The 20,228-nt window shown below is 37.6% G+C and overlaps 1 protein-coding gene across 1 annotated transcript in view; it reads left to right on the forward strand.

Annotated features, from left to right (window-relative positions):
* Window positions 1-2,624: 2,624 nt before the first annotated feature.
* NFIB (nuclear factor I/B) overlaps window positions 2,625-20,228 on the forward strand; it is a gene marked incomplete at its 3' end in the record, with an annotated part of 47,624 nt that continues 30,020 nt past the window's right edge. Inside the window, exons 1-3 of the mRNA XM_010297034.1 lie at window positions 2,625-2,690; window positions 4,810-4,930; window positions 6,856-6,974. Of these exons, the coding sequence (XP_010295336.1) occupies window positions 4,881-4,930; window positions 6,856-6,974 (169 nt within the window). The remainder of the gene's footprint in view (window positions 2,691-4,809; window positions 4,931-6,855; window positions 6,975-20,228) is intronic.

Raw genomic sequence — 20,228 nt, forward strand, 5'->3', positions numbered from 1 at the left:
TCCAACCTTAGTGATTCTGTGATTCTATTCATAAAAGTACAGTTAAATCAGAAGACATAAAAAAGGCTGGTTGAAGATTTGTAAAGACAGTCACTGGTAAGCTTTTCAGTAATGTGAGAACAAGCCCATTACGTGTTAGTGCAAACTGAAAATATTTTTCAGTAGGTTTAAATAACTTTTTTTTTCCATTTTAAGTCTTAGCATAGTTAAAAGCTATACTTGTAACTTGGCTCTTGAAGGCATAGCACAAGAATAGAGTGGAAGATGTATAAGGATCAGAACAGAATAACTTACACAGCAGTTGGAGATATTACTGAAGATTTCTCCTGTTACTGACTGTATGAAGGGAGCTTGATCAGAACTGCTGCTCATCTTAACCTGTTTATCTTTTATCTTTCATCCTTGATGGCACTGGTCTGGTCATTGTAGTATTGTTTGGAAAATGTATTTAGCAGAAATGAGCTTTCTGTAGAAAAGGTAAGGAAAGAAGACAGGTTTTGTACTCACCCTACAAAAACTAAAAGGAAATACAGAAAAAAATCCACTGTTTTTTATGGGATTTGGAAGTTACTGACTGTTTATACAGAATGGCACTACGCTGGTTTTGGCAGAAATGTTCTTTTTGCAGAACTCAGATTTTTAAACATAATAACCATTAATGAAATGCATTTCAGAGATTTTCATCTCTCAGGCAAGATGAGCTATAGTAAATGACAATACTCAGTGCTTGTGTACGGTTTGAACAATAAAGACAACGAAGTGTAATTGTTACCATCAAAAGATACAGTAAATCCTCTATGACGAATACAACAGTAGACTGTTATCAAGTGCGTCAGTTTCTGTGCTGAACAGATCAGAAACACACACCAAGAATGCTAATTTAAGGCTCTTTAACATGTTAATGCAAGCAGTGCATTAGGGAATGCTTAATCAAAAAACCAGTAAGACCTATACCATACAGAGTATCACCACATATTTTTTTCTTGCATGCAGTGTAATAATGTGAATATAAATGTTAACTCTTATTCAGTAGGGACGTCAGCTTCACAAGGTAAAAGGCAATGTCTCACACCATAAAGTCAAAATGTCCTATACTGTTGTCCTGCTGCATACAGTCTTGCTGTTTATCCGTTATTGTATGTAGAGTGCATGTTTCTGCAACAAATTACAGCAGTTTAATGGCACAGAACATTTTCCTATTGCACAGCTGGGAGCCAAGAACAGTTCTGTAACATACCCACCATGGATTGTCTTCCTAATTAGTTAAAAAGAAGTCCACTGGTGCTGGAACTGAACATACTGTTTTTATTTTTCTGCACCCGTAGGCACCACTGGAATCCACCTATCCTGGTAGAACATAAGGCTCTGGATGAAGTTGCTCAGTGCCTGTGTCATAGATTGTTTATTGCTGCATCAATTTTTTAATATTACTTTGTCACATAAAGAAAAAAATCAAGCTGCTTTTTAAGCTGATTGAGATTGACAATAGCTGGTTTCCCTCTCTTTCCTGATGCCAGGCAAATCATTTGCATATATCTGTGGGTGTCATTATTTTTAGACCATACAAGGCAGGGTGAAACCTGGGCGACAGACAGTGATACATCAGTCAACAATGGATCCTTCTATGAGGGGGTGATAAATAGTTGTACCACTCAGTGGCAGGAATTTTTCCCTGATCCCATTTCATTATCCTAAGGAGAGAAACACCCTATATTGCTCTTTAAGTTACGTGGGTATTCTTATGATGTCTAGTGAGAAAAACTAAGAATTAATGAGAGAAAGCTGAAGGTTAAATGTGTGCCCATGTGCATACACATGTATACATCTGTGTTCTTATGTATAAAATTCTACATGGGCATTTTCTTTTTTTAATATGAGCCCTGGGGCTTGTTCTCACTATAATGATAGATTGACTAATTTACACTTGGGTAAAGCTCCTCTCAAGTTAGCCTAACTTGAATGAGAGAAGTTATGCTTCAAAGTAGTGGTATTTGGATAAGCAGCAGAGAAGTTCAGTCTTACTACCAGCTCCAGAGCTGTCTGCATGTTTACACAATGGCTTTAAGCCACACTTCACTTACAAGCCAACTAAAATCAAGAAACCCAATTTTTCTTTGGAAATCTCCCTTCCATGTACTATGTCAGACTGTTCCTGCTGGAGGAAATAGGCAGAGAAGGGAAAGATTGCCACTGTTGGAGGAATTACTAGCGTTCATCCAGCTTGCCCATTCTTAGGTTAAAGAAGAAAATGCAGGACAAAGGGAAAAAGAAGCATTAACTCTTTGCAGTTTTTAATGATGAAAATATTGATGAAATTTTTGATGACTTTTTTTGTGTGAATGAAAATATGACATGGCTTCTCAAATATTTACTTCTTTATTTGACAGAACTTGGCATACACATATTAAAAAATTGCTTTCTTACAGCTCCCCAAGATTTTTTGCACCTCTGCCTGAATTTCAGCTCTCATTACATCCTGTGATCAGCTTTCAGTGTACTTTGGTCTGTGTATTTTAGTTCTGTGACTCTGTTGATACTGTTGTTAGTTGGTATATAAACTTATCTATAGTTATTTATTAATCTTCTCATTGTACTGATTATGGTATTGTGATCTTTTTCAGTGTACCTTGAGGACAGTTTTGTAAAGTCTGGAGTGTTCAACGTGTCAGAACTTGTGAGGGTGTCCAGAAGTAAGCTATCATTTGTATTCAATCATTTCTAAAGCCTGCTATAATCAAATGAAGGTTTTTTTCTTGAAGTTTTTTTCTTCCCAACATGTAAGATGCATAGGAAATGCCTATAACCACACACATTTTGATATCTTTGACCAGAGTATTACAGTTCTTCTTGCATGTGTTTGTAATAAAACAAACAGAAGTCTTCTTTTGTGTCTTTGATATTTAAAGATTGAATCAATTTGTTATGTGTCCCTCTCCACAGCTTAGTGGACTGATATGTCAATAAAATTACCATACATAACAAAACCTTCTATTTTTCAGACCTGCAGCTTTTTAAGGTTGTCATACACATCCTTGGATTTTGCTAAACCATCTGGTTATTCTTCAAGTTTGTTTTTGAATTTGTAGCTCTTAAAAGAAAAATCACAGGATGGATATAAAGAGTGACTAACAATGTTTTATAAGCTTGTGTTTCTTTTGCTCATAGCACTGGCTGTAATTGAATTTTCTTTTTTTGGCATCAGAAACATTATACACAGGAACATGCAAAAAAAAGTAACATAAAATATAAATATAAAAGGACAGGTGAAGCTTTTATTGTAGGAAAAAACGCCAAAATTAATATAAATAAGATCTATTTTGTTGACATCTAAGAATTTGCTATAACCGTATGGCATAACACCAGTGCATATTTTCATTTGGCATTGCTTTCTGAATGCTTATTTTTTCCCTTTATTATCAACACTACTAAAGTTTTTCTCTTAAGACTTCTTTAAGAAGTAAACAAAAATACTTGAAAGTTATAATTAGAAATGTCCGCAGTGGTGACACCAACTTTATAACAACTGAATGGTCCAGGAAAATATCTTTTCTGGTGAGGACAAAATCAATGAGGCACAAGTTTCCAAAACTGTCTGTCCAAATTTTGCACAGGAGTTAATTCATGCCAGGTCAGGATTTTTGAGGAATTTAATTAACTTAGTGAGGCTTAAGATACATGTGTCATTTCATTGGCTGTCGTCAGAAATTAATACTGAACAATTAAAATTATGTTAAGTCCTTCAGCAAAATACTGAGCATTGCCATGCTGCAGTGTTAGACATTGTTTTTTGTGCTTGCTGAAGGTATGGTTTCGCTGTTTTAGGAGGCTGAGGATGTGCAAGATACAGCTTTCTTTTAGTTGTCAGGTGGTTAAATACATTTTAAAGTATCAGGCCATTCAGATTAAAAAAGAATCAATATTGTACTTATGTTACGAAATTGTACCTTCTGCAGCTGTTATACATGATATACTTCTAATAATAAGCTTTAAAGCATGTGGTTTCTGTGGGATTTCTTACCATGCATTTGTTTAACCTCAAGCCACAACAGAGTTGTACTTTAACTGTCGGGGAAAATACAGAACCTTCAGATACATTACACAACATACAATTATTCTTTTAAGTGCCAAAGGTAGTTAAAATGCACAATGCACAGACAGTGAACAAAGGTAAATACACCACAATATGTAACATATAATTTATTCTTGAAATACCAAGACGTACAGTACACAGAGTCTGTAAGGAGATGAAGATAATGCTTAGCGTGCGTGTTTGTGTGTGGGTGTACATATGCAAAGCAGTACCTGTGGCACTGGGTGAAAGAAAAAGGAGGCAGCAAAACATGCTGTCAGCACAGAAAGCTATTATTAATAGGAAAGAGTTAACATTAAGGGAGAAAAAAAAAAGAGTGTGTGTGTCCCCAAATTTGTTCTTTCCGGTTATTTCACTACTTTAATAAATAATGGTAGCTGCCTTTATGAACCCTCATTCATTATAAAAGTCCCTTTACAGAAAGCTTGATTTTGTGCTGAGGTTTGTGTTACCTTTTTCATATTGATGATTCCAGGTTACCTGTTATACAACAAATGCATTAGGTCTGCATAACTGCTAAGGGATTTCTAGGAACTGGGGAAGATAATTCACTTTTTTAGATATATAAACATTGATAGAACTTGTCTGTACCTGCTTTCTGCAAGAGGCAGAAAGTTAGATACATGTAGTAACATTTTAATGATTTTCCCAATGTTAAAAATTAAAAGATGGGTAAAAAAAGGATTATCTTTGACTCATTAAGATGACGTGTTTTTCAGCACCCATAACCCAGGGAACTGGAGTGAACTTCCCAATTGGAGAGCTTCCGAGCCAGCCATATTACCATGATATGAATTCGGGTGTAAATCTACAGAGGTCCTTGTCCTCTCCACCAAGCAGGTAAAAACTTGAAATAAGTGCTAATGTGAAACCGGGTGTAGTAGTGTAGAACAAACAATTCACAACTACTGTTAACAGCCAACTATTTTATAATTTTCCTCTGATTTGTGAGGTAGGCTACTTATGTGCGTTACCATAATCTATGTGCAAACATATATGTTACAGATCTGACGTGGTGTCATTATTGCCTGTCATTGCTATTGATAGCAATAAAGACGACAGTAACTTTTGTCAGGGTTTGAAGCACTCACTAAATCTGCCAAGGGAGTAGCTACACATCCTGAAACCGCTGCTGAGCTGCAGGAAGGTCTAGCAGCTGGGAACCTGCTGGCAGGGCTCCATGCCACAAGGTGGTTGCAGGCACAAAGACTGTCTTTGGCCGCTCCCTCTTGGACCTCCATCCTGAAAGATATGTTGGGACAGATACTGTTTCCTGTGGAAAAGGCATTAGAACAGGTATATAAAGACAAGGTGTCTTCATCCGTAGCATCACCCCAGCTGAAGAAAGTACGTTTCCTGCCTCACCCTTGCAAGGGGCATTTCCTAGCACACTGGGAATAAGGAGGAGCATGTGAGGTAGTTATAGGCTCTCTAATTTTTCTCAAGGGTATCCATGCCTGCAACAGGCGGTTTGAACTGAGGGACCCACTTCCTTGCTTCATAGAATCATAGAATAGTTTGGGTTGGAAGGGTCCTTTAAAGGCCATCTAGTATAACCCTCCAGCAATGAGCAGGGACATCTTCAACTAGATCAGGTTGCTCCCTTCTCATGCTCCCTTCTCTCAGTTCTGAAAAAGACTCAGGAGCAGCTGGCAGGCCCACAGAGGTGAAGAACCTGATGTTCCCTCCTTCTGACTCCCAGTACTGTCTGTCAAACCTCCGGGGCCCTAGGTTTTCTGAAACTTTCTGATGTACCATGATATCATAAGCGCTACAGGTCCTCTCATTGCCCCACATCTCTGCACCCCTGAGTCATGGAGTGTTCTCACAGTGGGACAAGATTTAACAGGACTATCAGGGGGCTGCAGTGCTCTTCCAACCAGTGACTGGTGCTTCTGAGTTATTTTGCTCATATTCCCCTATTTCATTCCATTGCATTTTCAGCTTGGCAGTTCACCCAGTACGTTTTAGAAATGGATTTAGAAATTAATTTTAATTTAGAAATCTAATTTAGAAATTAGATTGTCACAGTGTTCTCTAAATAATAATAACAACAACAACAACAATATTAATAACACTACTACTGCCGCCACCACCACCATTAAAACCTTCATCCTGGTTTTCTTTGGCAGTCAGCATAACAGCTTCAGTATGCATTGTCACAAAGAAACTTGACTTCCCTCCACTGTATTGAAGTGCTGCCTCATTTTATGTAGTGTGACTTGAAATATGGGCCTTTTGTTGTTTTTAATTAAACTAGTCTAAAATGAAAAGTCTTTGTTTCAAGTTAGACCTCTTTGAAAAGCTTAGTATTTTGACCTGGTAAAATACAGTAAACTGCATTTTTTCCTTATTAACACATTCAGAAAAGATCCTTGTTTACCTTGACTTTATTAATAATACTTTTCCAGTGCTTTGTTTTGCTTTCATGGTTTCTGCATAATGTTTAACACTCTCATGACAACCTTTCTTTGGTAGGTTACAGGAACTGGTTTGTTGGTTGTTCAGCCAAATGGTGGTAGACTTTCATATATTACCCATTCATGCCATCTCTGAAATACTAAATCATATGAAAAACCCAAGCACATACCTGCATTACATATGATTAAATAATATCATCTACGTAAGTTAATGTAAGCTCTAGTATTCACTTTTTGTTCTTCGTATGCCTGAATTACTTTCTATTGAAATTGTTGAAATCCAGTTTATATACCACTACTAGCTGCATATCATATTCACTGCCAAATCTCAAATTACTTCAACAGCAAAAGACCCAAAACTATCTCCATAGATGAAAATATGGAGCCAAGCCCAACAGGAGACTTTTATCCTTCTCCAAATTCACCAGCTGCGGGGAGTCGGACATGGCATGAAAGAGATCAAGGTGAGTAACACAGTACCATATTCAAACTCAAACTATATTCAAATATACAATAAATCTCTGCATCTGCCTTTTCATTACTGCAACGAAATGATGACTTTTTAGAAGAATGATTATTTTTTTGTCTGGTATGTGTATTTGCTGCTTTTGTAAATGTGAAAACCAATAGTCAACAGGAGACGGTATAAACAACCACATAATAATTTTTCCATCTGGTGGCTGCCTTATCTGTTGTTTGAAAAGATGTGTGGCAGGTGGGGTACTTGATGTTGTGTATGCGGTGATCATCCCAGCAGGATTTTGAGTACAATTGTTTCAAGTAAAAACCAAAACATCTCCATACTATATTTGCGTCAGCACTAGTTTCTCAGGTTTTGTTTTACCGTGATAGACTCCTGTATGTGCACTTAGGCCATACTATGTGGCTCAGAACAGGCTCTTTTCTGAAGAGCCCACACATAGCTCTGTGGGACTATATCTATATGCTAAAAGGTGTTGGTAAGTGTTGCGTTTTGGGTTATCAGAAACAAGGAACATGTTTGTGTGGAGAAGAAATTACGGCTGTCAAAACAGTAAAATTAATTGTCACAACTTTCCCTCATGTTTTCTTGATGCTTTATAAACCTAGATGCCAGTGCAGTCTTTTCCCTCACCTTTGTGATACGAAAACATGTTTAAACTCACATATGTTTGAACAGTGTTGGTTAATGGCTCTTGTGGCTGAGGTGCTGCAGCTATTTGGAGAGTCTGTGAAAAGCACAGCACAGTATGTGAAAGTGAAATAGAGAAAACACACTATGTTGCTTCCTTTGCTGATCTTCCAATGTTTGCCCTCCTTTTCCCTATCCGCTGCTCGTTGTTGCTCTCTGTTCTTCAGTAACCGACTGACCTTTTGGTCTTACCTCATTTTTATATTGTTTTAGGCTTCTTTTTTTATTCTTTTTTTTTTTTTTTGCCTGCCAAGTTTTCTCTTTCATCTCCGTGTGCAAGGTAGCATGTGATTGGTATTTAATTTAGCTGCCTTTTATTTTCACGTTTTTTTTATAGTTGGTCTCCTTTTAATCTGCTTCTCCTTACCCTCTGATCCCTGTTCTCATCATTAGACTGTTCCTTTCACACAATGTTTACTAGTTTTTTTCTTCATTGTTTCTTTTGTACATTTTGTTTGTCATGGAGGCCCTGATGCTTTCTTATTTCTAGCTTTTTGGAGCATTCACTGTTGAATGAAAGTAAAAAATCTTGCCCATGTCTCTGCCTAACCAAAATTAAGAACAGCAAAATAGCAGTTCTGCCAGCCAGAATCTTCCCCCTTGTGCAAAATATTTTCCTCTGTGACTGTTACCTGTTTTGCCATGACACTTGATTACAATTTTTTATAAAAGACAGGATTGTACCTCAACTAATTTTTGTTCTTTTAAAATAAACAATTTTTGCGGTTGTGGGGAAAACAGCCCATTGTTCCTCTCAGAAGTGGTCTCCACGTATCCCCACTTGTGAAATGAAGTCCTTTTGTGCTGCTGAGCTGTAGGGACTTTGGAGAAATGCAGTGCTGCATGGACAGCTGAGTCTGAGTGCTGCCGACAGACCCTTTCACAGATGATCTCTGTAGTTCCCAATTATCTCAATGGCTTTTTACCTCTTGCATCATTCTGCTTGCAGGGAACTGTGCTCTGTGAACACTGGATTCATTCAGTTTATCCACGCTTTTTCATGTCACATTTATCACTAGTGAACAATGTTATCGTTCAGATTGCTTGAGAGATTTACAGTGAACTTCTACTTAATTTCTATGCCATTGGGTAGATAGAATTCTGGAATGAAACCGCCTTTAACTCTCTATATATGTTTCATAAAACAGAGAACTCCAAAAGTTGAGAAGGAGGTTTTAAAAGATACAGACTTCAATTAGTGTGTTGTATTTCTGCTTCCTGGAGTTTCCATTCCTCCCTGAATATCCTGTTCTCCAGTACTCCTGGGCCTAGTGAAATTTCACCAGATCCCTGGCAGAGAGGTTGTCTTTTAGAGCACTGTGAGGAACTTTGTTCTTCTGTCCCTAGGATGTTCTTCCATTCCTGCAGAGGGACAGATATACCACTGTCCTGTCTGAAAAACATACTGGGGGAAGCATAAGCCTTTTGCTCCTAACCATTTATGTTTGGCTCCAGTCACTTTCTGAGGTTATCCTGCCTCAGATAAGGCAGGTACCTGGTACCTGGTCTCTGGGAAGGGGTATGTGGCAGCTGCTGGCATATTTGTTCTGCTGCTAGTTTGTTAGATGCTTGATACCATGTTCATATTAACATATATCTGCGTAAAACTCCTTTGGGACACAGAGGTCTTACCAGGATATGATACTTGTGATAACCTATGTTCTGTTTCCTTATGCTTGCACGCACAAAGATAGGAGAAATAAAAGTTTGGATGTGGTTTCTACACCAAAGAGCTCACCGGTATTATTTCCCTCTGTCCCATGGAGATCTGCATGTCATGTGAGGTTAGGCATAAATGAAAAAAAAAAAAGGAGAAGCTATTTGGGATCACATTTGTGTTCATCCAGTGTCACCAGGGGATGCTCATGTAGTCCCAACAGGCACTGGTTTTCCAGGCAGTCTCCAAAGGTCATCAGCACCAGAAATGTGAATCATTCCACAGTATCCACAAATGAGAATATGCAGAGGTACCATGTTTATGAGTAAGTAGCTTCTCTCTCACTCTGATGCAATCTTAACTTTTCTAAGTGAAACAAAATCAGAAATAGGGTTGATATGAAGATACAGCATTACTGATTTTGGTTTCATTGTCTCTGTTTTGAACCAGACAGAGCAAAGCCTCTAATTTCTGACCTGACATGGCTCTCGTTTCTTTACTTGCGTACCTAAGTGTAAATGTATTTTCATAGAAATAGAAATTACATAGATTTGAAAGCTTCTTTTATCATGAAAGCTTTTGATATCTTTATTTAGCTGCATTTGTAAAGTAGCAGAAATTAGATGACAGTGGTAGTTTGGAACTGGAGATAGACACAATAAAACAATGATAGTTGAAACAGGTTGGAATAAAGTAGTTAGGAGTTTCATAGGTGTCTAAGGGGTATCTAACCATTTTGATAGAGAGAATGGGGCAAAGATTAATGGGTAACACAGAAAAATACTGAGATTAAAAATGTATCATGAAAATTTGCAGTGGGGTGGAACAGGTTAGATCAACCTTTTATTGCTGTGCAAAATAAGTATCATGTAGTTTAGTAGGTAAGTAGACATCAGGAGAGGAGTGATTCTGTATGAGTTATGCTGTTGTAATCTTCATAGTTTCTACAGCTTCTCCACTGTGCAAGCATGCATCAATGAGGGGTAGGATTATGACTACAGGAGTACTTGTGATTTAGCCAGGACGTGGCATTTGTGAAACTAAGAAAAAGAAATCTACCCCAACTACAATAAAATCTTCCTCATACCGCACTCCACTTTTAGTTGTAAAACTCCAGATTTTGTCCTTTCACTGTTATCTGTGTTCTTCCTGTTGTACTTCTTCCAAAAATGTTTTGATAAGATTTGCAGATGTTGTGTTTTGTAGTCTATTTTAGGGGAGTTGGCTGTTTGAAGATGTAATTCTGGGCAGAAATAAGTACGCATATCTGAAAAATAGGAACTTTAGATGGCATAAGGTTGGTCAAAGCCTGGTCAAAGCCAATCCACAAAGGTAATGAGCAGTGGCTTCATTATCCAATGCTCTAGTATTGTTATGCATGTTATTGTTCTGATATAAAAGTATAAAAAAGCTCTAATTAACCAAAATTAGTATTACATTTTTATTTGTATTTATTTAAGTCAGTTATAAATCCTTATGGAAGAAAAGGAAAGCTTGTGAAGCTGTGATACTGTCCTGGAGGTTTAGTTCATTGGCTTGCAAATGTTTGTGGCTATTTTAAAAATATATGTAACCACAAGAATATGTGTAACAGTTTCAAAAGCAGATTAAAAAAAATACTGCTGTGGATTTACAATGCTGTTTTTGAGTTTACATACATTCAATCATTGTGGGAAGTTTTTGCTGTTATTTTTGCTATTTTCAGATACTTAAAATGTGAGTCTAGTTGCATGATTTTTTGCAAGAGATATAAAGGTCTTCCTGCAGAGCAAATAGGCAGGTTTATAACTGCAAAGATTTCTCACAAACCTTCTCTCTACCATTAGCCTTCCAAGTAACTAACCACCCTCCAAAAATCCTAGAGCCTAAGGAAGTGAAAAGTAATCTCTGAGAATGGTGCATTACTTAGAAATAGAGCCCTAACATGACAATTAGGAGTTCAATTTCTGTGTCTGCTGTCAGATCATGTGCAAGTTATTATTTGTTCTCCCTTGTAGTTTGTTTTTTCCAATTTAATGTCTTATTAACTTCAATAATACCTGGATCATGTCTTACATTTCTACCAACTGGAAATATACCTAGATCTAAAAAGTAGTTTTCTACTTTTAGTAGTAAATCTCTTGCAGTCTTCCTTTTTCCAGGTTGCTGTTACTGAATTCTTTACTTTTTTCTGTATTAAACAAAATTTTGAGTTCCTGCAGTAGTGTAGTAATACTTTGTGAAATAGATGGAAGTTGCTGCATGAGTAAATTTCCTGAGTGTTTTAGAAATTCTGAGGAGGATAAAATTTTATACAGTAAAAAGTGAAAGTCACCCTCCCCATTTGGAAGAGGAGGTTATTAAAAATAGAATGAAATTAGTGACTAGTGCAATGGATGAAAAATACTTAGTATCTAATAGGCTAGAAACTGTTAGTGAACATCTTGATTTATTAACTGATAAGTAAATCAGACACTTCTTCCTTAACTCATAAGGAAACAGGAATATCAGAAGAACAGAGGACAGTGTGGGTGCCTACGTCTTCCCTGCTAAAAGCTAGCTTGACAAAGTGCTTCAGCATAATTGCAGACAATGTCAGTATTTGTCCTTGAGATCTGTTTTACTGTTACAGTGTTATGACACTGTGTTATGTTCTAAATAAATAAAACAGGGGTTATCACTAATGCACACTGGTCATGGTAAATGTGGAGAGATTCATGTGGATTTCTGTAGTAGTCTGGTGTTTGGAAATACTGACTGTCAATATACAATGAAGTGAATTTTAATTTTACAATTTCTTCATCATGTTCACTCTCTTACACCTCACCCACCTCTACCAACAGTCAAGAGTCATGATGCCAGCATACCATTAAAACTGAAACAGCTGGACCGCCTTCACCTGTTGATTGGCCAGCAGCTGTTGGACCCTCCACTTCTCAGGTCCCGACCCCCTTTGTTGGATACCCCTCTTCTGGACACTTGTCCCCTTTTGCTTTCTCCCCACCCACTGGACACTCCTTCCACATTGCAGTCCTTCCTGATGGCTCTTTCTTTCTCGGGCCTTATTCTCATGGACTGTCAAAGCTGGACATGCTCCTTTCTGAAGTGAGGGAACTAAAAGAGGAAGTAGTTAATGTGGTCCAGGAGTTGAGAATGGTAACAAATCACCTTGGCTTTTTGGTGGCCAGTGTTGGACAGAGTTCAGTTTTTTTTCCAGTGCCTGGTGCTCCTTCTGAAGGCTAATGCTTTAGAAACTCATAGTCTCCATCTAACAGATGAATTCATCTTGCAAAGGTTTACCTTGATGAATGTCTGTTAAATGCATTTCTGTGTTTTTGACTTGGTCTGAGTTCTCAAAATCCTTGTATGTCAAAGCATGTTTTAAAGCAATTTGTGTCTTGTTAGTAACTTCTGTTACATCTGCCTTTATATTTTTTAATATTTAAAAATACTGCTTAATCAATGTATACACGCACATACACATACATTTCATATATTTTTATATATACCCATGCACACCTTATGGATCTATCTGAATTTTCTGTGTTTTTAACTAGTATAATGTGTGCACAGTAGTCGAATGCTGCCAGTTGGTAAGTTTTCATAACTTCACATTCGTAAAGTGAGAGGTTCTGTTCACTAAGAGTAACTTTTCAAAGTGTATTTCCAGAGAAAATTCTTAGCCATGGCTTCTCTTAGCCTGTTGGCTGCTATGATGCTGATAGTAGCATCATAGTAACAAACAGTAGCATTAGTGAGGACTCGCCTTGAAGGCCACAAGTTGAGTTCTCCTCTTTCTTCCTGGTTACAGAACAAGACATTGGTGGTGTTCAGTGAATGGGCATTATGTCTACTCATTAAAAATCAGTAGTTCTGCCATGGTAGTTAAATTTAAAATCAATAAGCTATTGGTTTACTTTTGGTTTGCATAGTGGCAATTTTACAAGAAAAACTGCTGGTATGTAAAATAAGTTAAAAATTACTTTCAGAAAGATGAAAAGTGCTTTCTTATTCTTAGAGCTTGAAAGGCACTAGGTATAAAAATATAGGTGAAGGAGCTTTCAAACGTTTATTTAATTAAAAAAGCAGAGAAAGAGAAAAAAATATCCATGAACAGGACAGCAAAAACCTTATCTTAAAATGAGGAAGTTGCTTGTATATCAAGAAAATTTACATCCTCCATTACTGGGTGAGAATGATGTTAAGTTTACACTCTCTCCAGAAATAAAGCAACAGAGATTATATGTGGTTTTCTGTGTTTACAATAGCTTTAGACCAATTTACAACTTGTTCATAAGTATCTTCAAATATTCAGAGTAGCAGATGAGGAAGTTTCTACTCCGGGCAGAGCAGGCACCTGACTTTTCCTTCACTTCAGTTTCTGAATTAATGAAGAGTAATAAAATGTTTAGAAATACAGACAGAAAGACAAATACAGTAGGAAGCATACAGTAAGGTTTGCTGTTTTGTGTTTGTGAAAATGGCTGTTATTTGCTCAATAAAGTCACTGTAAAAAATCTCATTATAGGTTCTTTGTCTTTTGTTATGAGTAGTATGTTGTGGCAAGGCCTATTCCTTAACGTTTTCAATGTGTGATTGGAGTGTTGAATACATTCAGGGCTAGCTTATGCATCTCCCATACACATCAGTGAAATATGTAAGTGCAAAAGAATGGTTTTTTTGTATGCATAGCACTTACTCTGTCATGAATTTTATATTACGGCAACATCCTGGTATCTTGATGGTGACTCTAGGCATCCTCTGATTGAAATTAGTGATAAAATGCATGTCTTAATGCAAGATTTGGCCCAGGAGCTATTATGTATAATTGTCCTATTCTGGTGTTACTGAATAAGAGATTTCAGTAGTATTTTTGAGCTGATCAGCTCCTATTAGAAATTGTAGGTTAAGTTTTATTGTGTATGATCTAACCTGTGTGGGTGCAGAATATCTTCAGTTACCAAAAGAATAGATATTTAGTACCTCATGAACTATAGGTGTCTGCACGGACTTTTTTTCCCAGTTTGGTACATCCATGAGATGGAAAAAATGAATTAGTCCTACATAGTGTGACTTTTTTTAGGCACCTATCCTTTTTGTCTTCATTAATAGATTCTTTGTTTCTGTGCTGTGTACATAGATGCATTTGAAAAGGTTTTTAATTTCTCTTTTTTACTGTTTTCATACAAACTATATCAAACTTGATCAAAGTAGCGTATTTCAGTGTGAGTTAATGATTTTATTTCTGTTCAAAACCATTCATCAGATGGATCTACAATTAAATTAATATAACATACCTTTTAAACCATCCTAAACTGTTACCATTATAGACTATAATAGTAATAAGAAAAGGAGATGCCATAACCTAAATGCTGCTACATCAACAACTTCCCTTACACTGTTTTATCTCAAATGCCTCTTCAATCTTACTGCATTTGAAATTACGAATACTTTTCTGACTTTTGCAGTTAAGGTTACAATATTGATTTCATTCTCTAGCCAACTTCCTTGGATTCTCAGCGTTAACGAGATGTTGTGGCTGTGCTTTTTTCTTTGGAGTTTGGATGACTTTCTGTAGGATAATTTAATAAATGATTAATATGTACTATGAAGTCTTTCTAATGTGTTTGGCTTTTTAATTAGGTTTTCTCATAGTCTCCTGTAATGCTCTTCTATCACAGCTATCTACTGGGATCACATCTCTTGGCAATGATTCATAGATGATGAAACGGCCCAGTCCATTTCTGAAGTATAAAGTTAAATAAAAAAGTAGTTGAGTACTAAAGTACACTGTAACTGCTTAAGGGTTATTTATGGCAGTGCAGAGTACTTGGAGCCTCATGTGGGTTTCTTAATGACAGTATATGTATTTGTTATAGTACATTCTTTGTAGCAGCAACATTGTGTTTTTGGTTTCATGCTTTTTATCTCTATTTCCAAAGTCAGCCTCATTACTTGCAGTGCCTGCTCAGTGTTTTAACAAGTAGCCACCCCACTGAGCTCTGAGTTACTCCTAAATACTTCCCATACAACCTCTGACGGGCTGTGCTGGGTGTGCTACCTCTATCCAAGAGAGGTGGTTGGATAAACTGAGTCTAAAGTTGTGGGAAGAAGTGAGGCAGGAGAGGCTGCAGTGGTGAAGTTTGGCACTCTTCTGCCAGCCCCCGTGGGTCACTGTGGAGCTGGTGGAGACATCATCATCTGCCTCCAGCAGCAACACCCCAGCTCTCCATGGTCTCTGTGGTGGCACCTGTGTTCTGGGGGTCTCACAGCTGCACAATGCTTCTGGTATGAGGCATGTAGGGTGAGGAAGGCTGGCCAGCTTTATGTTAGCAGAGCAATGCATGGGAAAAAAAAAGGTATTTTTCTCCTCACAAGAAACAGTGCAGGTATGATAACACAGTCATGCTGATTATGAACCTTTCCTGGGAGGTTTACTGTTACTTTCTGATGAGGAGTGGCAAGGTGGGTTTGAAGGATGAGAATGAAGAATCGCTGCCCCCTGTTCTTGCAGGATAGTGTGTCATGGTTTCAGCCTAATCTTAGTGGGAATGGATGCAAATTTAAAAAGGAATAATCTCTTCAGTATGTCAGTTAATTACGTACATGTTATAGACACTGTCAAACAACTGTTACGGGATTAGGTCCATATGTCCTGTCCTATTGTTAAAAATTTTTTGAAATTACTTCAGGTTCTGGATGTTTTTGATGTGTACGTATTCAATATTAATGCTGTAATCGGACTATCTTTCCTCTTCTCCTGTTTTAGAAACTGCCTTTTGTTAAAACTGAAAAATTAAAAAAAAAAAAAAAAGTTAATTTCAGGAAATGTGTATGCAGCTTTCCCAATTACTCAAATAGCCATGCACTAGAATTCTACTTTTCAGAAGCTAGTGTGTGTAATTTTAACAGGAACTGTACAGAGTTATTTTCCTCTCTGTCCATGAAAAGGATAATCAGTAATGCAATGAAGAAACTTGGTTGTTCAGCTTTATACAGTTAGTCACACACACCAACAAAAAGCATCCTACAACTTGTTTGTATAGAGACTTGTCTGGGTTTTCAGCCTCCCACCTCCCTAGCCCCCCACCCCTCCGAGTATGCTGGGAGATAGAAGGGTAGGTAGATACTGCCCTTCTACCTTTTGTCCAAACCGCTTGCTGTTGAGGAAAAGAAAATCATCAAGGTTAACACATCCCACAGAAGGTAACTTGTTGGCAATGGAGTACAGTATTGTGCAAGTTTGCATGTGGGTAAGGATGAGAAGAATGACATGTTTACTCCATCTAAAGGGTTTCTGACTGTCACGTTTCAGTTGTCTTGCATCACTTTCTTCTCTTATGTACAGTAATACTTACTGAGCAATGCAAAATAAAAGTGTAATTTATTAGAAAAAAATGATAGAGAACGAACAAGGAAATAATTCAGTTGCTCTTGTAAGAAATTTACTCTTGTTTTGCTGTAGCTTTTCTGAATTGCAGTATTGTCGTAGTGTTTTGCTTGCCACCTTGCAGTACTGAAAACGATACTGGAAGAAATTCTAGTCTAGTTCCTCTTAAGGTTTTCACTACAATCCACAAAAGATAATACATCGAAATGGTTTTGTTGTTGTGAAATGGCAGAACAGCACAACAGAGTGTTTGATTAGCTTTGGGCATGGTTCCTGATAGAAAAAACAGTGTCACAGTCTGATAGATTGAATTATGCAATATTGGAGGTGTGCCTGTGAAAATAACATTGGTGCTAAGTAGGCTGATTTGAAGATGGGAGGTTATCAAATCTTTGTACACTGAAATATTCTACTCTAGTATAAAATTTTCATATGTAAAATGCTTTTCTACACTTGATGTAGAAGCAAAAATAACACTGAGATTGGTTTTTTTAAATGTGATGAGAGCAGCTCTCTTCAAAGCCTAACACTCACTGCTCCTTAAGTTCAGAACACTATCAGCTGCTAAGCAACATGCATGTGTATCTTCATGTAAGACATCACTGTTTCTCTCAAAAGTGGGTACAAAGGCCTTCACACTGAGAGCTACTGTATGTGTCTCAAAGTCATGGAAGAGAACTGATCACAATTTATTTGTTTGTTTGTTTTGTTTTGTTGATTTTCTAGTCAGGAAAACATTGATTATCAGAACTGAATTTTTCATGGAAACAAATACATTTTTAGGAGGTCTTCTCTCTGGTCCAAGGTAAAACTTATAGTGAAGGGGAATGAGACACCAACAAGCCATTGATTAGGGCACAGATTTGGATAATGGATAAAGCCTTACCTCTGCAGGATACTGAACAGGAATTCTAGCAAGTCTTTCTCTGTTCTAGGCATCAACTATCTCAGACACCAAGCTGTTCGGGCACATCTGTCTTTCCTTTCTATTTGTTCACAAAAACATGTCACCATTCCTTTTTTGTGAAGAAGATAAATTAATTAAAATGTTTTGATTTTCAAGTTTCTTGGTTTCTATCCAGCCCCTGTGCCAAGTCTTTAGGACAGATATAACGCCTTTTTCTTACAAATGAGAGGTTGTTGTGCTTTAGAGTCACTCAGGTGTCAATATTCAGTGTTAGGTGCCTTATTCACAGTGGGATTTGTCATGATTCATCATGATCATACAGCTGTCTGGTATGAATTTAAAATTTTGCTTAACTTTTCACCCATGCTTCACAGAAGCGTACCTACCAGATGTGGTGGAGGCAGCAGGGAGTGAGCCCAGCTTGGTATGATGTATGTAGTGTATTCTGCCACCAGAAGTTATTCCAGGTACTGCCCCTGGGAGAAGAACAGTTTATTTAACACTGTAACATGAAAGGATGCTTCTTATAGGTTGCCAGTGGTGCTATGGTCTCCATAGCTCTCCTGCTTCCACTGTGGTTATACGAAAAGTTGAATGTTGTTTTATCTTGTTTTCTGTGGAGGAAATGCTACACTAATGAGTTGTAAATGAATCTTTACAGATTGTTGTCTGCAGGCGCGTACCTTGTAAATAAAGACTGGTGAAACTAAGCTGTAGAAAAGATAATAATAAGAACAGTTAAAGAATAGACTGGATTAAAAGAGATTTGACATTTGTTTATGATTTCTTCTTACTGTCCTCATAAGCATGTCTCATGAGCAAGAACGAGAAGCTGCCACGTTGTGGTGGTGAGCAAGAAAGCAGGTCATGTGTCCAGAAACAGGTCGGTGGCTGTTTGAACTTTCCCTGCATCACTGCTCAAGTCCAGCTGAATTCTCTTAACAGGTGGCTTGCCAAGTGGTGTGCCAAGGTGACATTCATCCAGGGAATTGCCTGGATGACAAGCTGCTTCAAACTGCGGAAGAGGGTCTTGCTTTGATGAGGACATCGCCAACACTCATGTCGCATTAGTGTTTCCTAAGGTTCTTTGGAAGTGAACAACAGTTTAATTAAAGGCTGATGTAAACACGTTTCTGCACACTTTCCCTGCAGCATTTTATCACATTAGAACTGATGAAAATTGTTGCCTTGGGCTATCTTGAATGGCTATACATCTGGACCACCATTTGTGCAAACTGCTGATGAACAGGCTTACATACGCTGTGCTTCACAGCAGCTCTTCTGCCTTCCTATGCAGATAGATTTACCTTGTTGGGAGATGAGGTTATCTAACTCTTTTTATTTGCATAAGCCCTTTTTTCTTTGATGTGGTGCTTTAAAATGTATAACGTGTCACCCGTTTGGGCGCATATGTGCTGTGTCTCCACAGTAATATGAGAATAAAGGCAGAAATGATTTGGAACAGCAGAGGGAATTTTTTTTTAAAAGAGCCCGTTTTTCACTGGGCAGGACAGGACATAGTGTCTGATTAATGTTGACCTTATGATAACTTCGTCCCAGTGCTTTTGGCATCTTTCTGCTTTTCATCTGTACTTAGCATTTTTTCCAAAAGTCTAAAAATAAATCACACTTGAAACTGTTTTATTTTCATTCTTAAAGTAATTATGATTGGAATTTCATTCCTCAAACTTTGACACAGACATAAGAGCAAGTGGCCTGTTTTTGTGACCTCTGTTTGTCATTCATTATGTAATTATGAGTATATAACTAAGCTCTGTGTAGCCACTAGACTATATCTCATGATGTGGAAAAAAAAAAAGACATGTTTTAAAATGAGAAAAATGTGTGTTTCCTATAATATAGAGGCCACTAGTAAAATCATATGAGTCTAACTGTCACTTAACTCATTCTGCTTTATTTAAAGGCGCTGTTTCTTATGGGCAAAATTAAAGACAGTGAAAAAATGCTTTGCATTTTTATTTTTTTTCTGCTTTTTGTAACTGGTAACTCTCCAAAGATACATAACTCCTGTGTGTTCATATTAAAGCCTAAGCCTCTTCTCTTGGTCAAGGAGGAGACGGCTGCAGCCTTTCTTCCTAACCTAGCCTAACCTTTCTTCCTAACCTTCTTCCTAACCTAACACAGTTATTGTTCTGTGTTCCCTGTCAGCTGCATCTGTTATTTGGTAGTGGCAGGAGCATGAATGCTCCCTTATGATGGCCAGGCACACACGGGGAGAGCAGTGGGGAGTGCGGAGGGGAGGAGAGGGCTGTCTGAATTACTTCTCGGTGCAAAGTGCATTGTCTTACCAAGGAAGCTGCTACCTGCACTTCAGCCATTACTCTTTGCAGTTGCCTGTGCTGTGTGTAATGAGACTTCTTCTGAAAGTGAGTGTCTTCATGGTGGTGTCCTGTGCAGTGTACGTTAAAGTCGCTGTTTGGGGGTAACTAGTATTTTTATGGCAGTGCTGCATTTTCTATTCCTGACTACCACTCACCTTGGTGCGAAAATGGTCTTCTGTATGAAAAGTTCATTCAGTTTGCTTTGTAACTTAGGCTGTCTGTTTTCAGTGTGCTAACTACAATTCTTACCTTTATAAAGTAGGAGCAGGAAT

This window comes from Phaethon lepturus, unplaced genomic scaffold (genome assembly GCF_000687285.1).
Source record: "Phaethon lepturus isolate BGI_N335 unplaced genomic scaffold, ASM68728v1 scaffold51591, whole genome shotgun sequence".
NCBI classification, from domain to species: domain Eukaryota; kingdom Metazoa; phylum Chordata; class Aves; order Phaethontiformes; family Phaethontidae; genus Phaethon; species Phaethon lepturus.